Raw genomic sequence first — 25,429 nt, forward strand, 5'->3', positions numbered from 1 at the left:
TCCTGTCCTAAAAGCTCACTGTTTGCAGCTGGGTTGTTTTTTAATTGTTAGGAGAATCTGAAAACACTAAGGACATCACCACGCCTGCACGGCAGAATGAGGCCACCTCTTAACACAAGTGAGATCTACACCCAGAGCAGTCACTGCTCTATCTTACTTCAGGAGAGTGGACAGTAAGCCGCAGGCCCTCCCTCAAAATTTAATCAAGCAAAACATTATGTTCAAAGTGAAGCAATGACAAGAATCATCACGTCCAGGACCATCACACCAACTACTCTCTCAATAGAGACTTCACTATCACAAGCAGCCAAGGAATGGGCGGGGTGCTACCTGCTGCAGGTCCCACAGCACAGAGGGGCACAGAAGGCACCCTCGGGGTGCTCATACACTTCACTACTTGCTTTGCTTTTGCCAATGCTAAAGAAATTCAAAAATGGTCTTTCCCACCCATGTTGGCCCAGACGTCCTGAGAGTCTTGTTTCAAGTCACACAAAACTGAAAGAGGGTGAGAGAACACAGGTGGGTGGCCGAGCAAGTTCTGGCCAGGCCAGGGAGGTCATCGTACCCCACATGTAATAACTCTTATTACCCATGACCAGAGCCAACACTCTCCAGAAGAGAACTGCTTCTTCCTCTTCTCCTGTCTCCAAACAAGCACAAACCACAACATGATCATTCATTCACATTTATCTGTAATTCAAAAAGATTAATAAATACACAAGAGGCTGTGGAATGCCACTCACAGCCACGTGCTCCAAACAAAGCAACAACAACAAAAACATGTCCACAACAATCAAATGCTTCTTCTGAAATGGCTTTCACCGGACGATTTCATCTAAACCATGCTAACCCTGTTAAAAAGAGACATCAGAAAAAAAAAAAAAAAAAAAAAACAAAAAAACATCAGAGCAAGTTTCCGCTCAGGCTTCTGGGATCCAGTTGCTCCAAGAATCCCATGCCACTGTATACCTGCTGCCGTGTAGCAACCTGCCCAGCCTGATCAGCAAGGAAGGAAGCGGGTACTTAGGAAGCTGGTGAGTCAGAAAGCTGCAAGGACAGTGGGCATGCCATAGATTTAGGCTACTTCCTATACAAACAGGGGATAAGAACGAGAAATCCCACACTGAAGCAAGATCATCAAAGATTTCTACTTGGGTAGAAAGACAGATAACCACAGGAAACCCCGTAAGACTGTGCCACCACACTCAACCAAGAACTGGCAGAAATCAGATCACAGCCCTGGTCGTGTCTACAGGGAACAGAATAAGGCACCCTGCCAGTTGCATGATGCAGCATTTAAAGGAACATAAAAATGCATCTATAAGCCCAATAGGATGTTCAGAATAACTGCCATTAAGGGCCTAGCCTGCGATGCACAAGCTGCCCAAAACACGTCCAATTCAGAAACAGGCCCGTGCCAAGTGGGATCATCCATTTCCAACCAGTCAACTCACCATTCACTGCTTTCAGGCTCCCAGCAATGCCTTCCCCGTGCTGCCTCTTCTGGGCATTCTTGAACTCCTTCAGAGACAAGTAAAGGACTTTACGTACCACCCGTTCTTCTGACCATGGAATCCCATCACTGTCATCCTGGAGAAATATAAGAAAGGGGAAAAGGGGGGTTACTTCAAAGAGAGCAAGTCAGGATAAACATTTTTTAATTTCCTAACAGGAATCGCACGACCCATACACAGGTTCAGAGATCAGAATTACATGGTATGTGCCCCTCCCAAATCTGCAAAGACCAAAAAGCAAAAGGCTAACACAAGTGCTGAAAGAGAGACTGAAGAAAAACACAGCTCTCTCCTTCTTTTAGAGACTCCAATGCAAATGCAAATGTCCTCTTTAGTTAAGGCTGCAGTTTTAGATTCCTGGCAAAGGTTAGAAAAAGGAGCCACCACACCAAACCAGGGGTGCCATGAACCTCTGTCCTGAAGTTTTGGTAAAGTCAGTAAGTGACATCAGAATGCCCCAGTCCTCACACACACAGGCTGCACTCTCTTTTGGAAATGTTTCTTGTCGTTGGGGGTTGGTACTATTGATATCACCGAGGAATTTCCAGATCAATCAAAAGAAACGAAATTGGACCTACAGTGGCCTCTTAAGGAAATGAGTCTCAAATGAAAAAGACAGACCACTGCAGAAAAAGGCAGTGGATCTTGGGATAGAGAAAGGAGAGAGGGCAGAAGTCAGGCCTTGTGGGAGAGATTTAAAAAAGAAAAAAGAAAAAAACTAACAGGTTTTAAGCGTCTAATATGGAAGCATGTTTCTCTTAGGCCTGTTGAATCTCATTCAATGCATGTTCTTATAAGAAGGATCAAAAGGAAGATGAGGCTGGAGAAGGGGTACTGAAGTCAGCAGAGATCATTTCCAGGAGTAAAGATAAAAAGTGTAAAATTAGAAAGCAACAAAGAAAAAAAAAGCGGGGGGGACCTGAAACATTAAGAGCCAAGTCCAGGAAGACAGAGGTGGTAGGTATATAAGCTGAGGTGTTTCAGGGAACCAGCAAGAAGGTGTTTTGGTTTTTGTTTTTATAGGATTGACTTATTTATGCCTAAAAGAACTGGGGTACAGGCCAGAGGTGCAGGGGGTGAGAGGATTCACCAGAGACAGAGCGGGGAGCAGAACAGGTGGATCCATTGGAATCCACTGCTGAGGGGAGCAGCAGGTGAGCCAGGTGAAGTCTGCTGCACCATGTGGGTCAGCTCTGGGGCCAGGGATCGAACTCACGCATGCTGCAATGGCGGACAGCTTCATAGTGCTGAGACTTAACCCCTAGCGCCACCAGGGAGGCCCAACCCCATGGTGGCTTTTAAAGAATCGTGTTGATTCACCTGGCAAAGGATATTCACTGTTCTCTTCTAAGGAGTCCTTGGTTACACAGACCCACTTCAAGACTTAAGCATTTTATAAGAGTTTAATTTAAAGATACAAGTGTTTGAGCTTCTCAGACATTTTGGGCCTGAGGAAAATGAAGGAAACATTAACACTGTGGGTTTAAAAAAAAAAAAAAAAAAGGGCAGGATTTTGACTATCCAGGTTCTTTTTGTTCAAACAGGAGGCCAGATACCTCCAAGGTGGACCGAGTTGGAACTTAGGGGGCTGCCTGCGCCATGTCCAACAGAACTGGCTGCTACTCACACTCACGGCTGCTGTGGGTCACGGAAAGCCTCCACAGGACTGTCAGGGGGGCTAGAATATCTGAGGTCTTTTCAAGGTCACGATTTCCTACACTTAGCATAAACACAAGCTACATCTTAGAAATTCAACCACATAGACATTCTAAGCCCTAAATAACTAAGCAGTGCGTTTGTTAAGTCTCAGGAGTTTCTGAGTTCTTCTGTATCTTCCTAGCTCAGCCTCTACCTTCCATAATGAGGGGAAGAGAAGAACAAGCCAGAGAGAGCTAGGATTTCCACCTCCCCCTTGCCGGCCTTCTGCTCCCCATGGGCCTGCCAAGCTGAGATTTCCGTCTGCTGGGGCAGCCCCTGTAGGGGAGGAGAGCATGGCCAATGTTATTCAAACAGTTCAAACTTTAAATGTGAAAGCTCAAAGCAGCCAGCAAACTCTGCTTCAACCTGACAGAAGGAATGCACAAACTTTCTTAACTGCTATTGGTGAAAGTCACTGAAGACCTTCCTAACAGGGCTAAAAAACAAAAACAAAACAGCAGCACTCCAACTAGGCCTCAACTGAATAGCCAAAAAGCCAACCTGAGGCAAAGTCGGGAAGTTTAGCTACACAACACAGAACAGAATTAGCTGGATTCACTTTTTTTTTTTAATTTGTTTATTTATAGAAGAACCGGGGTACAGGCTAGATGCGCAGGAGGGTGAGAGGATTCACCAGAGACAGAGCAGGGAACAGAACAGGCAGACTGATGAAATACACTGCTGAGGGGAGCAGCGGGCGGCAGGAGAGGTCTGAGCGCCATGTGGGACCCTCGCAGACCAGCAGAGGCTGCAGACAGCTTCACAGCTTGGCAGTCAACCACCTGAGCCCCAAGGGGAAGCCCTAGCTGGATTCACTTTTGTAGCCACTCCCCTTGACTTTGTCTGGAAGCTCCCTGAGATTGCCTGGAAGTCCCCTAGATTAGCATTTGCCTCTGAAGAATGTCCTCAACATGGAGGAGGGGTCAACCACCTTCTCAGCCAGTCAGGCCAGCACATGAAGGCAGCCGGACACCAAGTGCCTGACCAGCAGAACTTTCTTCACTAGAACCAGGTCCCCATCTCATCGCTTACATCTCCACAACAAACAGTGACGTGATTATAAACTATTATTACCTACATACACACAACTTACAAATTACAAAGACCCAAAATAGCCTCAGTGCAAAATTCCTGACGATTTACTACATCCTGCTCATGCTGGTGCCTTTTTTTCTGACTTCAGGCTTCCGTGAGAGAATTACAACCCCTGCAACTAAAATCTAATTATAACATCCACCATGTCAGTTGAAAAGTCCCACAAAAGAGGACGCATTTAAGATTCACTTACTGACACAAGCAGCTTTATCATACCTATAAAGTACTTTAGGTAGAAGAAAAGCAAATCCAGGGCCCAGATGATAGGGTTTCAAAAGTTAAGATACTAAAAATCAACCTCCTTCCCTTTAAAAAAAAAAAAAAAAAATCAGTGTTCTTTCATCATCTAGAGAGCCGGTCAAGGCTTGTCACCTCCCTCAATGTTGATGTAAGAGACAAACCTACTAGATAATAAGATGACTCTTCTGTTTCCAAACGCTCAAGAGAAGATAATAATTCAGAAATTAAATTAATAAGCTGCATTTTGCAGCGGCAGTAATAATGAATCACCCTACTTTAAACTTACAGTCCTCCCTGGTGGAATTCAAAATGCAGAAAGCAAAATGGGCCTGCACCAACCAGGAGACCACACAGAGCCATCCACAAGGGCAGGAGCTGGGGCCTTCCAGCCAACACTCACGCTGCTATAATCTCACTGATCAGTCCAAGTACTTAGTGCTCTAGAAACCTCGTTACCTATCATTACAGGTCACACACTGGAAACACAAACACCTCTCTCAGAGCTTGTAGAGCCTGTTAAGTACACAGCCTCCCTCTACCTTCCCCTTTTCCAAAGCTGTCTGATTTAATCAACCATTTAAAGGGTATCTGTGTGATATCAGGAAATAATTTCTCCTGTTTACCTCTTGTTAACCAACATCTTGAATATGCTGGATAACGAAAGCGCTCAAAAACATATTTCTGCAAAAACAACAGAAATTCAAGCTCTATCTTCTTCTTTCCATTCAACCTTAACCCATACGCAGCCGGCCAGTAACCTTATGTGATATCCAGGATGTTTTTCGGGGAAGTGACTGAAATTCCTGCAGTTTTCTTGACTTCAAACACAGCTACTCCCCACAGTATCTACTCCCGAGGGGGCTGGCCTGCACCATTCACTCTCAGCAGGAGCACATGGGCCTCCTGAAGAAATCCTTCCACACAGGGGCTGCCATCACCTCCCAGGCCCTAGCCCTCAAGACCACGGTGCCCTAACCTTCAGCTAAATACTGACCACTTACTTCACACAACACTCCCTGGACACTAACTAGTCTTCTCCCTGCCTCGATCACCAACATCTATCCAGGATCCTTTTCCTGGGATCTCCCAGCAGCCTCCCACTACATTCTCCCCACTTCATGTATGCAATTATTTATTACCAAGTCACTGTTTTCAAGTCAACAGATGACCATGCTACAGTGCACAAAAAATCTAACATTTCCTCTTTTAATTGTCAGATCACTCCAGGCCCTAGAACTCCCTTCTCCACACATGGAATCACTCAGCATTTGATGGGGAGACAAAAGGATCACTCAAGATTTGACAGGAGGAAAAAAACCTTTCTTGGCTCCTTCTCGAATGCTCCCATAGACATTCTCTGTCTTTCCTGGCTTAGAGGAAGACACAGGAGGAGAGTAGGCACTGACAAGGCCAGCAGCTTCACAGTGATGCCCAGGGTTTGTGTCTGACCTTATGACTTTAGCCATTAAAGATTAAAAAATGGCTACTGCCATAGACCTCTGGGTTGACAGCCCATGAGAAACTAGAAAGGGACAATTGATCCTCGCAGACAATGCACCCATTTTCCTCACTTCTGCCCCCTCTTATCTGTTTATGTGTTTCCCCAGCCCCAAAACAAATGCTGTGCATGCACCAACAAAAAGTAAAACATCTGGGGGCCTCCCTGGCGGCACAAGGGGTTAAGCACCGCACTATGAAGCAATTCACAGTCACTGCAGCACGAGTTCAATCCCTGGCCGGTCAGGGGGCTACCCACATGGCGCAGCAGACCTCTCCTGACTCCCGCTGCTCCCCTCAGCAGTGTATTTCAGTCAGTCTACCTGTTCTGCTCCCCACTCTGTCCCTGGTGGATCCTCTCACCCCGACATCTCTGGCCTATACCCCAGCTGTTGTATGCATAAATAAATAAATATTTAAGAAAATTAAAACACTTGGATGTGCTATGAGGAGAAGCATGAAATTCATTACATAGATCTGCATTCACCTTTACTGATGGCTAAAATCCTTTTCTTTGACAAATACAAGACTAATCTTCAGATGTGAAAGTGGCAGGGTTGGTTATCTTTCCATTTGCAAAGTCTTTGCCAATCTTCGAAATAAATAGAGAATTTATCAAAAATGGCACGTGGGCAAAAACTGAACTGGAATGCTTAAGATTATAATCAGTATTACCAAAAATAAAAAAAAAAAGAAAAGAAAGAACACAGCACCACACCACCTAACAATTCTCCAAAGCTGACAAGTCCAGGTTCTATCACCTCCTTCCATCCAGGTGCTTGTCAACTCTAAGTGTGAGCCACAGACCACCTATACCTTAACCACTAGGCATCTTGCTAGAAAGTCAAACTCACTCTAGACCCACGTAATCAGAATCTGCATTTTAACAAGCTCCCCGGGTAATTCCTCAGTACATTAAAGTTTCCAAAGCTCTACTGTACACACGAGTTTCTGATCCTGTGTTCATTTCATATCATGTTTAAATATCCATCAGAATACAGGCAAAGGTGAGAAATCAAGATCAATACTGCTAACATCTCTACCTACAGTTATGGTTTCTCCTGTCATAATGAAGTCTACATTAATAAGCTCTGAGAAATCTTCCTCTGACTTCTTATCACCAAACTCAAACAAGTGATCAAATAGTACAAGATGGAAATAAAGGGGTAGAATGTAATGTTCGTATCATGAATTGTTCCTGTGTGACTTGGGCCCTCAAACCTTCATCTTCTGATTACCCAATCTGGGTTAGCTTCCCTTTAAAATCTGACATCCAGAATCAAACATGTATTCCAACATGTGAAAAATATTCCTCATAGGACCAACATATGCAATAAGAACACTTCTCTGTCCATACACAAATCCCAGAGTTGGTATAAATTTCAGCAGCCACATTACACTGTAGGATCTCATTAAGCTTGCAGTTAACTAGACCCTCCATGGTGATTTTATTTGTTGGGAGTCAATGTTTTTCATGATGAAGTAAAACCCAGAGGTCCCCAATCTGACAAAAAGCACAGCTCCTAGTGCAGAATTCGTTCCCGTGACGCTCTGCTCTACCAAAGCAACACACAGCACAGTCCAACAAGAGAAAGCCACACGTGCATAATGGAAACCAAGCAGAACTCCTTAACCACGTGAAGTACATGTTTTCTTTTACAAGACAGAAAAGACAGCACAAGATGGACTGGTTACAGGTTGTCCCTCCTGTACCCACTAGGACATAACCTGGCTTCCCGCCTTGCCGGACGCAGCACTGGGGAACAAATCCCCAGGAGAGCACTGAGCAGGAGGAGATCAGCAGCTGCAGTACTCATCCCTGACCACCAGGCTGCTGCTTTAAGCAGCCCCTGGGGCAGGGAGGGTGAGCCTGGGGAAGTTGAGACCATATGTTATATCCAATATGAATCAGAGCTACAAAAGCCTGACATCATGATAGCCAAAGGTCTGTCTGAACCTTACTCCATTTATACCTGTAGATAATTTATCCACAGCTGGCCACAGCTGTGCTTCTTGGCCGTGATAGAGGATTGTGTAGGTATGATCATTCGCTACTTGGATATGCATCAAAATATGTTCTGCAGAGGTTATATGGCCTTGGCAGCCGTGAATTCCAAATATAGCAGAAATGGAATTGGGACTAAGCTGGTTGAGAAAGTTATACAAGCCATGGTGGAAGGAGATTGTGATGAGGTTTTGAAAACAGAAATAACATGTCAGCTGGGGCTTCCTGATGGCACAAGGGGTTAAGATGCAGCCTATGAAGCTATCCGCAGCCACTGTAGCACGAGTTCCATCCCCGGCCAGGGAGCTGCCCACATGGCGCAGCAGACCTCTCCTGTCTTACCCGCTGCTCCCCTCAGCAGTGTATTTCAGTAGATCTGCCTGTTCTATTCCCCACTCTGTCTCTGGTTATTTTTTTTTTTTAAAGATTTATCCATTTATGCATACAAGTCAGCTTTGACACTTTATGGAAAACTTTTGTTTTCCAAACACTATTAAAATGGAGTTTGTGCACTGTGAGTTCTGCCCAGGAACTCTCATGAAGGGATGGGGTGGAGGGCAAAAGTATGAATAATTTCGAGTGCACCTTAGTTATCACCTACCCCAAGTCTCCAGTGAGGTGATAAATTCCAATCAATAATAAGTTTTAATAAAGCCTGAAATTAGGCATTCTAACTAAAATAAATCTGCTGATCACTCAAAATGCCCCCCCCCCCAATGATCCTTGCTTTAAATCACTGGACTATTGATTTGATTGATTATACACTATAACTGCGACACGAGTTCTGCTAATTTACTGTCTCGAGACTGATCCGTTCACTGATACAGGAAAGTCATTCCCTCCACCTCCTCCGTGCAGTCACACGCCAAGCAGAGCCTTCACATGCAGCTGCTCCCCAACAAGATGGGCCTTCAATATCTCAAGAAACAAGGCGATCCTGGCATTAAGACGGGAGTGAGGAAGAAAGCAACAGATACCCTTGGCGTCGTAACGATATAAAAAGTGACCATGACTATAATGCTAGCAAACAAATACTGGAGTAGACCGTGTACCAGACTTGGGCTTGGAGCTGACAGGGCAAACACTCATGGCTCCCTGCTCAGTCCAACCCACTCCATCCTGCTCCCCCTCCCCATACCCCACTCTCCAGGTATAAAGTCTGTATCACAGCTTTCTCCCTTAAAATGGGTAAAGGAGGCAGAAGAGAAAACAAAACGGGTTGAAAAGGAAATAATCACGATATTTTTCGAGAGATATTTCGGTCTCTTGCCATAGGTCATACAGCTCCAGAAAGAGCAGCTGGCACGTGCAATCGGGTAGTTAATCGGTCCACTGCGTGGCAGGTGCCAGGTCAGGAAGCGCAATTTCAAAAGTCAGAAATCTGTTATTAAAGAGAACACGCCAAGTATGTAACTAGCAATGACTCCTAAATGAAAACAAGATGAAAATTACTTATTAAGAAGTGAATGGAAATGTTTCATGAGCGCCAGCGCTAGCTAGATTAGTAAGAGGGAGGGGGGAGCAGAGGAAAAGCAAGGAGGGATTTCCTCTCACTGGCCTGTACAACCTTGTGTAACAGAAAGTCTCAAATCTAGGAGCATATCCAAAGCATCCTATACATTTTACCCATGTCTTTCTTTTTATTATGGTTTCAAATTCAGGTCCTCTTGGTTTAGAAGATTAAAAAGAAGGACCCCCAAAAGGGCGGGAAAAAGTAAAAGGATAAAAGAGGAAAAAGTACATTTCTGATAGTTTTTAAAAACACATTCTCTAACAATTATAATTTTTAAAAAGTGAAATGGAAGATAGTTAGCTTCCTATAACTTGTGAACAAACTACAGAGACTCATGCATCACAGATAATGGCCATGTGCTTCATCACCCCAACCAAGGGCACTGTTAATGATGATGCAGGGACAACTGGTGGCTATGGGATGTAGGTCACCCGATTTTACCAGGACCCTTCCAGCAGATGTGAATACATTTAAAAAGTATGGGGGATGGGGGGGGGGGCCTCCCCTGGTGGTGCAGGCCATTGAGCGCCCTGCTGTGAAGCTGTCCTCAGCCTCTGCAATGCTGGTTCCATCCTGCGGGCCAGCCAGCGAGGGTCCCACATGGCGCGGGCAGGCCTCTCCTGTCTCGCCCGCTGCTCCGCTCAGCAGTGTATTTCATCAGTCTGCCTGTTCTGTTCCCTACTCTGGCTCTGGTGAATCCTCTCACCCTCCCACGCATCTGGTCTGTACCCTGGTTCTTGTATAAATAAATAAATCTTTTTAAAAAAAGATTTATTGAATTAAAAAAAAGTATGGGGGGGGGCGTGGGGAGGGAGAAGAGTGTAGTTTACAACAACTCAGATCATTTTTAACCTTGTCCCTAAAGTTTATAATCATGCAATGCATACCAAGGATCCGGAAGTATGATACATGCCTTTGTGCTAAATTGTAATCTAGAACTTACTATTTTAAATGTCAACCTGGCAGGCACAGTTCCATGAGGCATTAAATTGTGATGTGCCCATTTAGAACCTTTTAAAAAGAGAATGAAGTCGGAGGCCCTACACTATCCTAAGCTGGAGGAACAGGAAATGCCACATAATAGTGAGGACAGTCTCACATCTGCAGGAGGCGACCAATAACAAAACAAAACTTAAAAGACAGGGTCAAAGACAGAGGTGGGGGGAAAGAATTGACAGTCCTTTCCTCCTCCCAGGGAAAATGACTCAATACCTATAAATTAATACCTTTTACTTTCAGGGGAATAAGTTTCTAATATACCTGCTGTTAAAATCATCCCACTTAATACAATTAGTTGCTGTCTGAAATGCCAGCCTCTTCCATCAACAGTATGAAGTGAGAACAATGAAAGGTGACAACAAAAAAAATGGTTGGGGACGCTGATTCCTGGCAAAGATTCAATACAAACCAGGATTTACAGGTGAGAAAATTTAAGAAAAACAGGAGAGAAGAAACTTATGCTGAAAGCACAGTTTCTTCCCATTTAACAAAACAGTAATTATTGTCTCGATTAGAGATCTATCAGATGTAATCCATTTTTTAGTTTCATAAAATGGTTCCATGTCGCTATTAAAATATCAGGAAAATCGGGGGAATATTCACATCTAGACATAAAATAAGTGGCCAGGAAGCCAGTGACTCCCTAAACTTGTAAATGATGTTCCTCTGCCTTGATTTTAAATTAAAAGCACTTCAAGCAGTAAATTTCCTCAGACAGACATGCTTCCCAGGATAAAGTAAACGGTCTGAAAATGCTTATGCAAGGAGAGTTTTACTTCTTCCAAACTCCCATTAAATAATGTGTACTTATCTTTGATTACCGCCTATTTAAAAAAAAAAAAAGCTACAGCTAAAATTGGATTAAGAACTTCTGCTGAAAACGATTTATTGCATAACACAACTCTGACAGCCTGAATCTCCGGCCACCAACTGAGCCTTTATAAAAATCTGCTGGGCAGCTGCCAAGTCAGCTCTTTTGCATCTGAGCATGTCAGACAGCGCCGTTGTCAAGGCAGCAGGAGCAGGGCCTGCGACATCGCACAGCCCTGGTTAAACGGTGCAGTCCGGGGAGAGCTGCATGGAGGGCTACGCAACATGGGGTTCAACCCACTTGCAGCTCTTCCTCTGACAGTTTGTTGTTTCAACAGACTCAAGAAACACCCAAGATATACAGCAGGATTATTATCTCCAAGAATCAGCAGAAATCTGTATTGCCAATCTGCCTCATTGGAGGGGTGGGGGAATTAAATCAAATTACAAATAAATAATTGCCTGGTGTCTTGGAGAAACAAATCAGAACAGGGGACCATTCAGAATCCACAATGCTGACTGTACAACAACTTCATTTGGGAATAAATTAACAAGAAGGTTCCCAAAGGAATTCTAACTGATTTGGATGCTTAATCATTAAAGCCTTTTTATGGTAATAAGAATACTCCCTTTAAAATCCCCAAAAAGGCATATTCTGATCTATACTTTTCAACAGAAAAGCCACTGGCTATGTGGCTATTTACAATTAACTTAATTAAGTCCCATAAACTGCACTTTACACAACCCAAGAAGTTAACAGTCATAAGTTCCTTGAAACGGACAACACAAGTACAGGATGTTTCCATTATCACAGAAAGTTCTAATGACAGTACGATTCTAGAGCATACATTTGCATTTAGAGTTTCAAGGGACTGCGGCCTACTTGTAATACACTCTCTGGGTTCCTGAGATAATCTTCAGAACGTGGATCTTGATCGGGTTTAGCAGGAAAGTTCTGGGATGCAAGAATAACTTGCATCAGAAAAAGTTGAAAGTAAGCAAGAAGTACCTGAAGTACAGCTACCCAGTCACACAACTCCTGCCTGCCACACCTGGCCTTTCAGTTCTGCAGGGGGTGTGTGCAAGACAGAGTCTAGAGCACTTGCTGCAAGTAAGTCCCCGCAGGAAGGACTCTCCCCAAAATGTCCACAGCAGGTTTTTGGCCCAAAACAACGGACCCTGGCTTGTGGAGCTAAGGTCAATGAGGGCCCTGTGGGTCTCAAGAGAAACGGTTCAAATAAACTTAATGAAGATTACCAGGTTTCGGGTCAGCTCCAAGGAGGCAAAACAAACCCTACCTTTTTATTGGAGAAACCTATTTGAAGACAGGGAAGTTACTTTGTTTACTGCAACAATCCAAAGGGGTGGGAATTTCTCCCCCTTGTGCCTACACCTTGAAGACACACAAAGCTTTTTTTCTGTGCCTTCCAAAATTCTTCTACGGAATGCCCTAGAAAATAAATCTTTAGGGTTAAGACCACACAAGTGCCTGTCTACCAGGCAGTATCCACCAGCCAGTATCCCAGCCCCAACACAGTGACTGAGGCTTGGGCACTGCCCTGGGACTGACAGGGACGGACAGTCCAGGTAAGGGGCCTGTGGGTCGGGGTAGCAGATAAGGACAAATTTACACTTTGGCTTTCTGGGACCCCAGGACACGGCTGTGCCAGTTTTATGATCTCAGTCAATATCTGACTGCCGTACTGGGCTTGCTGCTCAGCAGTGACCACTCACCCTGGCCAGAATATCAGCCTAAGTGGACACCTAACCCCAGGGGGCTGATTTTGCCTAATTATGCTACATTATAAACAACTGGATTTGTTTTGTGACATTTCATGAAATTGTTCAAATTTCAGTAAACAAATACACCCCGTCTCTGGATTTAAAATAAACTGAGACACAGTGCCACATTTATTCCAACAGGCCTGAGCGCCTGTGCATGTGGCTTCCAGCCTTCCCCGCAGTTAGCAACTGCCCTGGGATTGTACTGCACCCCCGTTATGACAGGTATGGGTCTCCAGATACGTGTTAACGTCTGCTTTCCTCTCTAAATATCACCTCCCAGTAATAATATATGTAAACCATTATGTAACAAGCCACACACTCATTTTTTTCATGTGCATATTCTCCTCTGCATTTTACAACTTGCCTATGAAGTGTTATGACGCACTGTTTCTAAATGATGAACCTGAGGCGCCTGGGGTGTTAAGACAGATGGTGTCCTGCCTAGTTTGTGCGACTCCAGAGTACCTGCCATTTGCTTTATTCATCTATGTGTCCCCAATGCATAAAGATGAGTCTAGCACACAGCCGACATACAGTAACATTTCATAAAAGTAAACACAGACCAGACAGGTGAAAGCTCAAGGAGAGAACAGTGACCTCTGGGGAAGAGACCTGGATTCAAGTGCAAAATTACAGACCTGGGGTGTGGTTACAAACTGGAGCATTCCTAAGAAATGACGACAGGGTCTGATAAACCACACCTTCAGGTCCCAGCCTGTAGTCTCTCCCAGGTGGTGCAGATGCTGTTGGTCCAGATCACCCCTGGAGAGCCAGATGCAGACCGGCTGAGCTTTGGATTGGACTGCCACGCTCGCCTCCATGAAAACTCTCCCCCTTGCCACTAAAAACACTATGACTGCCAAATGTAATGCAAACTTTTCCTTGGCCGTCTGACATCCCCCTGGTTTTTCCTGATTCTTCAACTCTGGTTTTTCTGTCCTTCCTAATCTCTACTTATGATCTAAATATCCATGACAATCTCCCCACCCCCACATCTGCCTATGATTATATTTCAATTAGCCTCCTTGTCTACGCTAGGTTTGGAAACTAAAGCGGGACCTGGAACCTCCTTTTTTAGTATTCACGCTCTCTAATCAGGCAGTGCTAGCTCTCCAATCCTGGGACACGGACACAGACTTTCAGAAGAAACCTCTCCTCTCGCTCTTATAGAAGAAACCTTCCAAAAGAACTGCCACCAACCAGGTTCTTCTCCTCAGACACCTCTAAAAACAGTCACACTGCACTGAGTTAATTTCTGAAACCTTCAGTCCATGTCTTTCTCTACTCAAGAGTCTTCCAACGTTCCTTAATGGCTACGGGGAAATTTCCAAGTTTCCTGGCATGAAATAGAAAAACATTATGTAATCAACGTACCCAGAGAGTTTGTAGTTCTCCCACAATGCTAATACCCCCAACGGATAAGGTGTGAACAGGTCAAGTAGCTGTAACAGTGTTCCTCTTTTCAACCCTACCTCAAAACAAATATCAAGAAACAGGTACTGGTGAGGAAGTAAATATTATTAATGACTTGAACAGTAAAGACAGACTCAAAAGAGATACAAAAAAAGGGAATTGAGAATAGACTTGTAACAATACTCTGGTACCAAGAAATAGATGAACAATTAGAATCAATTCACCAACCATGTCCGTTTACTCAGTTCTTGCTTTTGCTATTACACAAAATGCAAGATTTGATGTGGCCAGGATCTTTAGCACAAAACTTTGTGTTCAAGCCAGTCACAAATAAATTAATCTACTCCTAATCCAAGGACAGCATTTAATTATACCATTATTTCACAATGGCCTGCAAAGATCACAATTATTTGTGGCCTGAAACAAAAGTGTAAACCTTCATGGCTTCCCGCATCCAAGTCCGTTCTAATAGTTCATCTTTCATGCACAATAGATTATCCACAGTTACAAAATCCCTCTAAAACCTAGTGTTCCAGTGTATGGGTTAAGTGAAAAGACTCATGCTTCTCCACAGACTGACCAAGGTCCCCTCCCCCAAAGTCTTTAAGGATTGAACACCCTGAAACAATCTCTTTTTTTTTTTTAAAGATTTTTATTTGTTTGTTTGTTTATTTTTACAAGCACTGGGTACAGTCAGAAGCGCGGGAGGGTGAGAGAACTCACCAGAGCCAGAGCAGGGAACAGAACAGGCAGACTGATGAAGTACACTGCTGAGGGGAGCAGCGGGCGCAGCAGGAGAGGTCTGCGCGCCATGTGGGACCCTCGCCTGAGGCCAGGGATTGAACTGGTGCTGCAGAGGCTGTGGGCAGCTTCACAGCTTGGCGCTCAACCACCTGTGCCACCAGGGAGGCCCCAATCTCATTTTAAACCAACCAAAGCTGTTGGCAAAAGCAAACATGCTATCCAGAAGCCAAGTCAGGATTCTTCCTATGCTGGCATTTCACAACAAAGCATTTCACGAGTGGATGTACGTACAAGTTTACCATTTACACTTCAGGTAATGTGTGTGAAAGAACAAAGCAGAAGTGGGGAGATGACAATTTTACTCTAAATGGGAAAACCCCCGGAGAGTTCTGAGCAAAGAAGTAACAGAATTTGATTTGCATTTTTAAAATCTCCCACAGGCTGTTGTGTAGAGAATAAACCCTGAAAGGTGGTGTGGGAGTTAAACAGGGAAGCAGGGAAGAGGGTGCTAACTGCCCGCGCCAAGAGGTGCGGAGGGACAAGAGGCTGTGATCATGAGTTACCGTCCAGAAATAATCAGAAAACTGAACAACTGAGCCAAAGAACTTCGACATTTTTCATCTTCCTAGATGAAATTGTCTCTGGAGAAAAGGAAAACAGCAATATGCAGCTGAAGGAAGCGGGGAAGGAAACACCGAGCTTTCTCAGGTGGGCCAAGTCTGAGTGCCCGTGACAGCCGGAGAGGAGAGCTCCAAGTTCAGGGCCTGTGTCAGGAGCTCCCTGGGCGCTGCCAATTAGGAAGTGCTTTTTAGACAAGCGAAGTCGTAAATTCTAATCACTAGATAAGTGTCACACCCCAATGACACCCCTTCTTACAGCTGGGCTTCACATGCAAATGAGAAAAAAGACCCACCCAAGGTAGAAGCAGGTGCCCAAGGAGACAGAAGCCCAAGGCCCGCTCTCAGGGGAGCAGGGTCTACTCACAAGTTGCAGGGCAGGTGACACCAAGACCATGCAGACAAGTTTCCAAGCGGTCACAGGCCAGAAAGACCTGTGCGCGAGTAAGACCAACTACAACCTGTTTCCTCAGCTGAATCCAGGAAGGATTCAGAGCAGCTACTTCAGCCTGTCACTCGCTGCTGGGCATAATACCCACGGAAAATCTGTCACAGCCCAAAGGGCAGAAGAGCACGAAATCCAAAGCAATAAACCAAGAGACTTAGAGGAAGAGTAATGAAAATAATCCCACTAAGTAATAAACATTTTTATTTCTCCCACCTACCAGTCACACCCCACTGTGTTTTCTCTTCAAATTTCTCCTTCGGTAAACAAACCCAAATTCCTGGCAATTTCTTGCAGCTCCCTTGGTGGAGCTGAATATTCAAGTTAGAGCAGCACAGGAAGGAAGGACTTCTCTAGAATACTAGCCATCAAGCCAGGTGGCCTGGAAATCCCTGGGGAGCTGGAAGTAGTAGAATCCCATGGCTATTTCTGACTTAACTAGTCAGGGTGGGGCCTGGACCCTGAGATTTTGATCAATTCAGAAATCTCGGCCCTGAGATAGCCCAGCGATCAACACTCAGAACCTTGGGAACCACAGTCTCACTGCATTAAAATCTACATCCCGACAACTCTAACATCAATATGAGTATGCATGAGAAGCTTAATAATTGGTCCTTAAGGACATGAACCTTTTTTATAAAGTAATACTCATGTAACTAAGGAAATCATTTAAACAGCAAAATTAACATATTACAACACCTTTTGGTTTTCTTACAGTAATTCTCTAAAACAAAACTTTCGGAGTATCTGAAATCGAGAAAAACAAAATTTTACCTGACACTAAAGCTTTCATTCCCTGAAACATAAGTAAGCTTCAAGGAACCAATTCAAAATGTTCCTCCAAATGAATGAGGAAAACCTGCATGTCTGAGTTAGAGATAAGTTTGGATTTATGAGTAATAAATATGAAAATAATACCTGATAGGGCCTTCCCAGTGGTGCAGCGGTTGAGCATTGGGCTGCGAAGCTGCCCGCAGCCTCTGCAGCACCGGATGGATCCCCGGCCCAGGTGAGGGTCCTAAGTGGCGCCCGCTGCTCCCCTCAGCAGTGTACTTTGTCAGTCTGCCTGTTCTGTTCCCCACTCTGGCTCTGGTGAATTCTCTCACCCTCCCGTGCTTCTGACTGTACACAGTGCTTGTATAAGTAAATAAAATCTTTAAAAAAAAAAAAAATAACTGATACAAATGTGTGTTAACAGTTATGACTGCTCACTGGTTTCACTGTATCAGGAGCGAAGAGATTTAAAAGGCAGATCATCTTTCACCCAATATCCCATCATGAAAACTAGGAACTAAATTGGGTAAGTTTTCCTAAGGTGGGTGCTTTTTTCTGTTCATTAACCTAAAACTCAAGCTACTGCAGAATCCCCTAGCCTCCAAATCAGCTGAAGGGCACAGCTGCGGAGTCCAGCCCTCCTCTTATGCCATCAGAACTAGGACATCAGGTTTCACAGAGATTCCTACACCGAACATAGAATTCCGCTTTTCTTTCCAGTAAACGACCCTCCAGAGTACCTCAAAAGAGATCGAGCTGCCTGCCTGCCTGGCCCCTTTTTGTTCTTAGCACCCCCCAATTATCCAGGGTAGCTCTCCCAAAGAGCTTGATCATCCACCAAAAGGAGACACATCTTGTCCTTGTACCATGCAATAACTTGATGTATCTTTAAAGCTGATAATGAAAGTCTCCAAAGAAAGAAGGGGTGGAGAGCACAGGTTATCCTACACAAAGCAGATCTCCCCCCTCACCAATGGCCAGTTGGGTTTGACGAACTTTTCATACATACGGTTTTACAAAGGCCCTGACCTCAAAGAAAACACTTTCCAATTTTAACACTCATGCCCACACAAAGAAACACAGCAGGCACTCCCCAAGGGCCAAAATAAAATGCTCTCTAGTAATTACCATAAATAGAAAAGGGGGTGGGCTTCCTGAGTCAGAGTAGAGAGTACAAGAAAAACCACCAGCAACAAAAACATCATAAACAAAATTACATGCCCAACAATAAACTGGGAGGAGAGTGGCAGCGCTTCTCAGGGAGCTGCGAGGACACATCTGGAAGAAGCTTACACAAGAGAAGCAGCCGGCCTTCATTAGGAAAAGAGAATCTAATCAAAGTTCATTCGCCAAGGTACAAACACGAAGTTTCTGAAAAGCCCCACAACTATAGCTTAATACAATACTTGACAAAGGACTTATTTCTCATTAACCTGGATATTTATTATTTTCCAAATTTTGGTATTTGGAATTTCCGATCCATTCCAATTGCTTACAATTTTCTTCCATCAATAAATAAAATAACTTAGCAGCCTGAGTCTCTGAGTGCTTTGCCAACAGACCTGTGAGGCCATCGAGTTCAACCACCAGCCCCCACAGCGACTGAAGTTATCAATTTGAAATGACTAGTTCGCTGGCGGGTACTATTTAAATCATATCCTTAACGAATCTGTGATCTGAGACAGGAAGCACAGAAACTACTCATAAGTAAATGAAGAACATAAAAATAAGCCTGCACATTTGCCTTGGAACCATGACCAGTACATAGATTATATTCACCTGACCAAGAATTGTTCTATTATGAAAATGAATGTCTTCATTACTACAAATCCGCGCTATCTACACTGAGTGTTGCACTTAGCTTACTATACCCTGAGCAGCTTTCTGAGAGACTTACTTGAAATGTGATGCACTGCTGATAAGGAAAGAGCCAGCTGGCCCAGGAGAGTAGGGGGATTGGGGAGGAGCGGGGTGTAGACCTATAATCTCAGGAATCCTGAGATCTCTGTCTCTACTGATGAGCTTTCAGTTGGCCCTGGCCATAAGGGCTTAGGACCAACGGCATCCTGAAGCCTTCCCTTTAATATTAGCCTTCAGATGCAAATGGCCAACAGGCATATGAAAAAATGTTCAACATCACTTGTCATCAGGGAAATGCAAATCAAAACTACCATGAGATACCATCTCACACCAGTGAGAATGGCACATACTAAAAAAACTAGCAACAACAAATGTTGGCGAGGGTGTGGAAAAAAAGGAACTCTCTTGCTCTGTTGGTGGGAGTGCAAACTGGTCCAACCACTGTGGAGAGCTGTGTGGAGATTTCTGGACCTACTAAACATAGAGCTCCCATAGGATCCAGCAATTCCACTCCTAGGTATTTACCCAAAGGACACAGAAACATCAATTCCAAAGAGCACCTGCACCCCTGTGTTTATAGCAGCACTGTTTACAATAGCTAAGCTTTGGAAACAACCCAAATGCCCAAAAATAGATGACTGGATCAAGAAGAGGTGGTCCATATACACCATGGAATATTACTCAGCATTCAAAAAAGATAAACACATGCAGTTTGCAGCAACAAGGATGGAGCTGGAAGGGATCCTGCTCAGCGAAATAAGCCAGAAAGAAAAAGAAAAATACCGGATGCTCTCACTCATAGCAGGAATCTAGAAAACTTAAATAAGGGACCAGGAAAATGAATAACTATAAGAAAGTGAAAATCAAAATCAACAAAAAACTATGAACCAGAGACACTTTTAGGGGGGCGGGGGCGGGAGGGGAGGGATTGGGGTCAGAATGGGGGGGCTGCAATTGTATGGGGAATATAAAAATAAAATTTATTATTTAAAAAAAATAATAATAATATTAGCCTTCAGAAAGAAACTCTTGTATGCAAAACAAAACTTCAATCACCTTTTACCATGTCTTAAAAAAAAAAAAAAAATCTGGGCCTCCCTGGCGGCACAGGGGTTAAAGTCTTATGGCTATGAAGCTCTCATCAGTCAATGCAGCATGAGTTCCATTCCAGGCCAGGGAGCTACCCACATGGCGCAGCAGACCTCTCCTGTCTCGCCCGCTGCTCCCCTCAGCAGTGTATTCCAGTGAATCTGCCTGTTGTGCTCCCCACTCTGTCTCAGGTGAATCCTCTCACCCCTCCCCGTCACCTCTGGCCTACACCCCAGTTCTTGTATGCATAATAAAAATAAATATTTAAAAAATTTTCTGAAGGCAAAACACGTCATTAATATTACAACCTAAGTGAATATAGGATCCCATTTATTTTGATCATGTTCATAAGCAACTTCTAATAATGCATCAATGAAATAAATTATCAATAAAACACAGAGGAACTATAATTTATACAACCTGGTGAATCGATAAACCTTCTATTTACAAATGACAGGTTAGAGTTATGTGAGAGTTGCTCCCCTCTAAACTCGGAGTCTGAAGAACAATAGGTAAGCAATTATCCAGACAAGGAAGGAAGCAAGGACTGCTGTCATAATTAACACAACGGTCTCACGAATATTTTTCCAGGGCCTTTCCTGGTGGCACGGGCGGTTGAGCGCAGTGCTGAGAAGCTGTCCGCAGCCTCTGCAGCACCGGTTCGATTCCGGCAGGCCAGTGAGGGTCCCATATGGCGCAGCAGACCTCTCCTGTCTCACCCACTGCTCCCCTCAGCAGTGTACTTTGTCAGTCTGTCTGTTCTGTTCCCCGCTCTGTCTCTGCTGAATCCTTTCACCCTCCCATGAATCTGGCCTGTATCCCAGATCTTGTATGAATTAATAAATAAACCTTTAAAAAAAAAAAAAAAAGGAATATTCTTCCAGAATTCCAATGTTTGTTTCATTGTACCCTTGCTGGAGTTCTGCAGTGGTGTCAACTCATTTTCTAACCAACTCTTTTGCACTTGTATTTTTTTTCAATTTTCATCTTATGGACCTCCCCTTATCACAACAAGCATTTCTTAGTTAAGTGTGCATTTTCTGACTCTCCAGTCATCCAATCTGAAGAACTACTTTAACTTTCTTCACAGCATTTTTTCATCAATAAAATTCTCATTTTGAAATATATAGTCTAGGGCTTCCTAACTAAACTAGTAGCTGATTTCCACCAGTAATTTGGCGAAAGTGGATCTGTAACACACATAAATTCAACACTTGGTTTTCTAGGGTGACAGCAAATTGTTTTTAATCTTAAATTAGTGAGGGTCAAAAGTTAACTTACATGGCAGTAAGTTCAAGCTTGAATCCCAACCTCCTATAAAAATCCACTGGCTGAAATCATGGAGTCTGGAGCTACTTAGCTGTGTGAACCATCAAGATTTACTTTATCTTTATAGGACTGCTTCCTTATCTGTCACAGGAGTACCTACCACAGCATGAGTAAGAGAGAGTGCCTGGCACATAAAAAGTGTTTAATGAATGGCACCAACATCACATGTCTATCCCCTCTTGAAAGGGACAAAGGAACAAAGATGAATTTATTCTCTTGCAGCTCTAGAGGTTGAAGTTCAAAATCGGTTTCACGGAGCTAAAGTAGAGGTGCTTGCAAAAGTACTTTTTTCTGGAAGCTCTGCTTAGAGAAGCAATCAATTCCTTGCTGGTTCCAGCTTTTGGTGGCTGCCGCTACTCCTTGGCTTGTGGAGCCTTCAACCACCGCATCCATTTGATGCAATGAGTGAATGAATCAAAGAACATCATTCAAACCTCTCACCTCAGCTGTTTTTTTATTTTTTAAATGACTTCTTTCTGTGATCCTCTTACCTGTGATCCTCTTACCTGTTTCGTAAGAATCCATGTGATTACAATGGGACTACCTGAACAAGTTAGGATAATCTCCCCCGTGAAGCACAACTACAAAGTCCCTTTTTCAACACATAAAATAGGTTCCTGGGACTAGGACTTGAATATATTTGAGGGCCATTACGCAACATGCTAGAAAGGAGGTGCTGGTATCCTCATAGCTGAGTAAGGTGCTGGGGCCTGAACTATATAGTCCACTGTTGAACAATGGGGTGTGCTGGCCCACCGGGGAACTATACCTTGAACTTTATATGAGGACATTTCAGGAAAATGAGGGGCAGGACTTCTATTTTTCCTTTTCTTTTAATGTAAATATATATTCAGTTAACCCAACTTTTCCCATGAATGAAGCAGGAACATCTTAGTAGATAAACAATAATGGGTGAAACTCTCGGACTATTATAAAACTACCAGCACTCAAAGCTTATTATGTTTCCCTAGAAACAGAACAATAATTGTGTTTTGATTGAAAAGATGTTTTTCTGTATTGAAATCATAGGGGATGGCAGAGTAGTGAACTGGTTGAGGGATTGTACTATTGTTCTGGCTTCTCAATAAAGAGGAACATGGGGTGCACATTAAGAATTGGATCATTTCATGTGATTAAGCTCTCCCCATCTAAGCCTGCAACAACTAGAATTTTAATTGTTAATTTACCTATATCAGGGCCTTCCTGGTGGCGCAATGGGTTAAAATGCAACCTATGAAGCTAACGGCAGCCACTGCAGCACGAGTTCCATCCCCAGCCAGGAAGCAACCCACCTGGCACAGCAGACCTCTCCTGTCTCGCCCGCTGCTCCCCTCAGCAGTGTATTTCAGTCAATCTGCTTGTTCTATTCCCCACTCCGTCTCTGATGAATCCACTCACTGCCAGCACCTCTGGCATATACCCCGTTCTTGTATGCATAAATAAATATTTTTTTAAAAAATTACCTATACCAAATGTACTGCATTTAGGGAAAGGATTTCTTTTTTTTTTTTTTCATTTAGTCCAAAATAGCACTTCCTGTAGAATCATTTTTTTTATTTTCTAAGCTGACAAAGCCTTTTTCCCCTAATCACCCAACTGCTCTTTCCAAAACTAGTACTAGAAATTTAGAAAAATATATGGACATGTTGAAACTTTCTCAGAGATAACAGAGAATGATATTAAATAATGTGTCAACTCTGAGGTATAGAAATGGATAATGAACACAAGACAATATGGTAGACAGCATCAGTCACTAGGGAAATGCTAGTCAAAACTACAGTAAGGACCCCCCAGGTGGCACAAGGGGCTAGGTCACAGCACTCTGAAGCTATTGGCAGCCACTGCAGCATGAGTTCAATTCCTGGCCAGGGAGCTACCCACATGGTGCAGCAGACCTCTCCTGTCTCGCCCGCTGCTCCCCTCAGCAGTGTATGTCAGTCAGTCTGCCTGTTCTGCTCCCCACTCCGTCTCTGGTGACTCCTTTCACCCTCCCGCACCTCTGGCCTGTACCCCAGATGTTGATGCATAAATAAATCTTTAAAAAAAATGTTCACAGTTATGACGTAACTCTGCAATTCCAAGCTCAGCAATTCCAATCGTATACCCAAGACAAGTAAAAAGCTATCGCCCACACAAAAACTTGTATCAAATGTACATGGTGGCCAAAAACCGGAAACAACTCATATGCTCACTGACAGATGTGTGGATAAAATGAGATACCCAAGTGTTCAGAAATAAAAAGGGAAGTGTTGATGTACTTCAAGAAAAGTTGCCTTCTGCAAATAAATACCCTCTCCACTGTGCTACAGTGCACATTCTCTCTAAACTTGCTCTACATCTTATATATTCATTGAACATTCACTCTCCAGTGACGTCAGACCTAAAGTCATGTCTAAAAGAAAAAGTTGGACGTGCAGGCTACCTTTCAACCACTCTGCCAGCAGGAAGCATGCCATCGACTGTGCTTCCTACGGGAAACGACAGCCACGTAAACTACTGTGTAGACATTCAGACAACTTCAAGTTGACAAGTGAAGTGAGATAAAGGACTGCACTAAGGGGGTGGGGGAGATGAAGATGCAGGAATCCCTCTGTATCCCAGACACAGGCCTCCCGCCCCATCCACGGATACATGACTATGCAGGGAGTGAGCCTGCCCCAGGCTTCTTTAGGAGTCTAAGCCTGAATTGGTACCCACAGTGGCAGTGCCTGTGCTACTAGGAAACAACTTGAAGACTGAGGACAATGTGTATTAATGCTGAGGAAGGTGGTTGTATGGGAGCAGGATCTAAAGAGTTTCTTATTAACAATCCAGTAGGCTTTCCTTGCAGCCTCACAGGAATCTTGGCTGAGACTTTCTTATAAAGAATTACAATTTCTTATAAGAATTAAAATACATTAATTTGAGTGTTAAGAAACAAACAGGATTTCAGGAAGGAGAGGTGTGGGAAATAACGGGGTGGTCCCCAGGAAAGGGGGAGGTTCCAGGTTTCCTGCACCACCCAAAGGTAGGGTGGAGCTGAGCAGGGAGAAGAAGCTGCAGAGGAGACTGAGGAAGGAGGGAAGCAGGAAGGAGCCAGAAGGAGACCTGGAGGAGGCACATGGAGCCGAGAGACACGTGAAGAAACTGCGCTTGCCTTTTGGTCCTGGACGGGGTGTCTCAGATGTGGGGGAGACCCGTGGGGAGGGGACCATGGCGGTTTTTGTCTTGATTTTGATTTTCCTCTTTTCCCTCCAGACTTGTCTGGTTGTCTCTGCTCCTTTTCTGTGGGTCCCCACTGGAAGGTGCTTTAGTCTGTGGCAGGCTTTGGGGCCTTGCTCTGGGCCACTCCTACTTGGGTGGACTTTTACCCCCAAGGGGACGGATCACTTTGGGTGCTTGATTTGAAAACTGTCTTTTCTATATTACACACTAATTGTATCAAAATTCCTTTGCATTAGGGCCTCCCCGGTGGCACAATGGTAGAGCGCTGGGTTGCGAAGCTGCCCGCAGCCTCTGCAGCACCGGTTCGATCCCTGGCTGCTCCCCGGCCACCGGAGGAGGGTCCTGCATGGCGCGCAGACCTCTCCTGCCGCCCGCTGCTCCCCTCAGCAGTGTACTTCGGTCCCTCTGCCTGCTCTGCTCCCCGCTCTGGCTCTGGTGAATTCTCTCGCCCTCCCGCGCTTCTGACTGTGCCCAGTGCTTGTATAAATAAATAAATAAATCTTTTTTTAAAAAAAAATTCCTTTGCATTAAAGGTCTTATATGTTTTATCTTGATGTGGCAAATGTCAGAACCTATTTAGAGCAAGCAGGTTTGGGGGTTCTGGGGTGCCCCTCTCCCTGCCCTGTAACAGGAAGACAAGCTAGCAGTGAAGACTGCTGTGAAACACAAGACTCCTGCCTGTCCAGTACAGGGGTGAGTTCCTCTGCTACATCTGAAAGAGAACTGAGGAAAGCTACTGGGGAGGAGGGGGGAAGGTAAAAAGAATCAACACAGACTTCACTATCCATGGTGTCAGAC

At 44.2% G+C, this 25,429-nt stretch overlaps 1 protein-coding gene across 2 annotated transcripts in view; it reads right to left on the minus strand.

Annotated features, from left to right (window-relative positions):
• JARID2 (jumonji and AT-rich interaction domain containing 2) overlaps positions 1 to 25,429 on the minus strand; it is a gene marked incomplete at its 5' end in the record, with an annotated part of 257,205 nt that overhangs the window by 136,080 nt on the left and 95,696 nt on the right. For both annotated transcript variants that reach the window (XM_084257154.1, XM_084257153.1), the window contains one exon: positions 1,455 to 1,590. In XM_084257154.1, coding sequence (XP_084113280.1) covers positions 1,455 to 1,590 — 136 coding nt within the window. The remainder of the gene's footprint in view (positions 1 to 1,454; positions 1,591 to 25,429) is intronic.

This window comes from Talpa europaea (genome assembly GCF_964194135.1).
Source record: "Talpa europaea genome assembly, chromosome: 2".
Taxonomy (NCBI): Eukaryota; Metazoa; Chordata; class Mammalia; order Eulipotyphla; family Talpidae; genus Talpa; species Talpa europaea.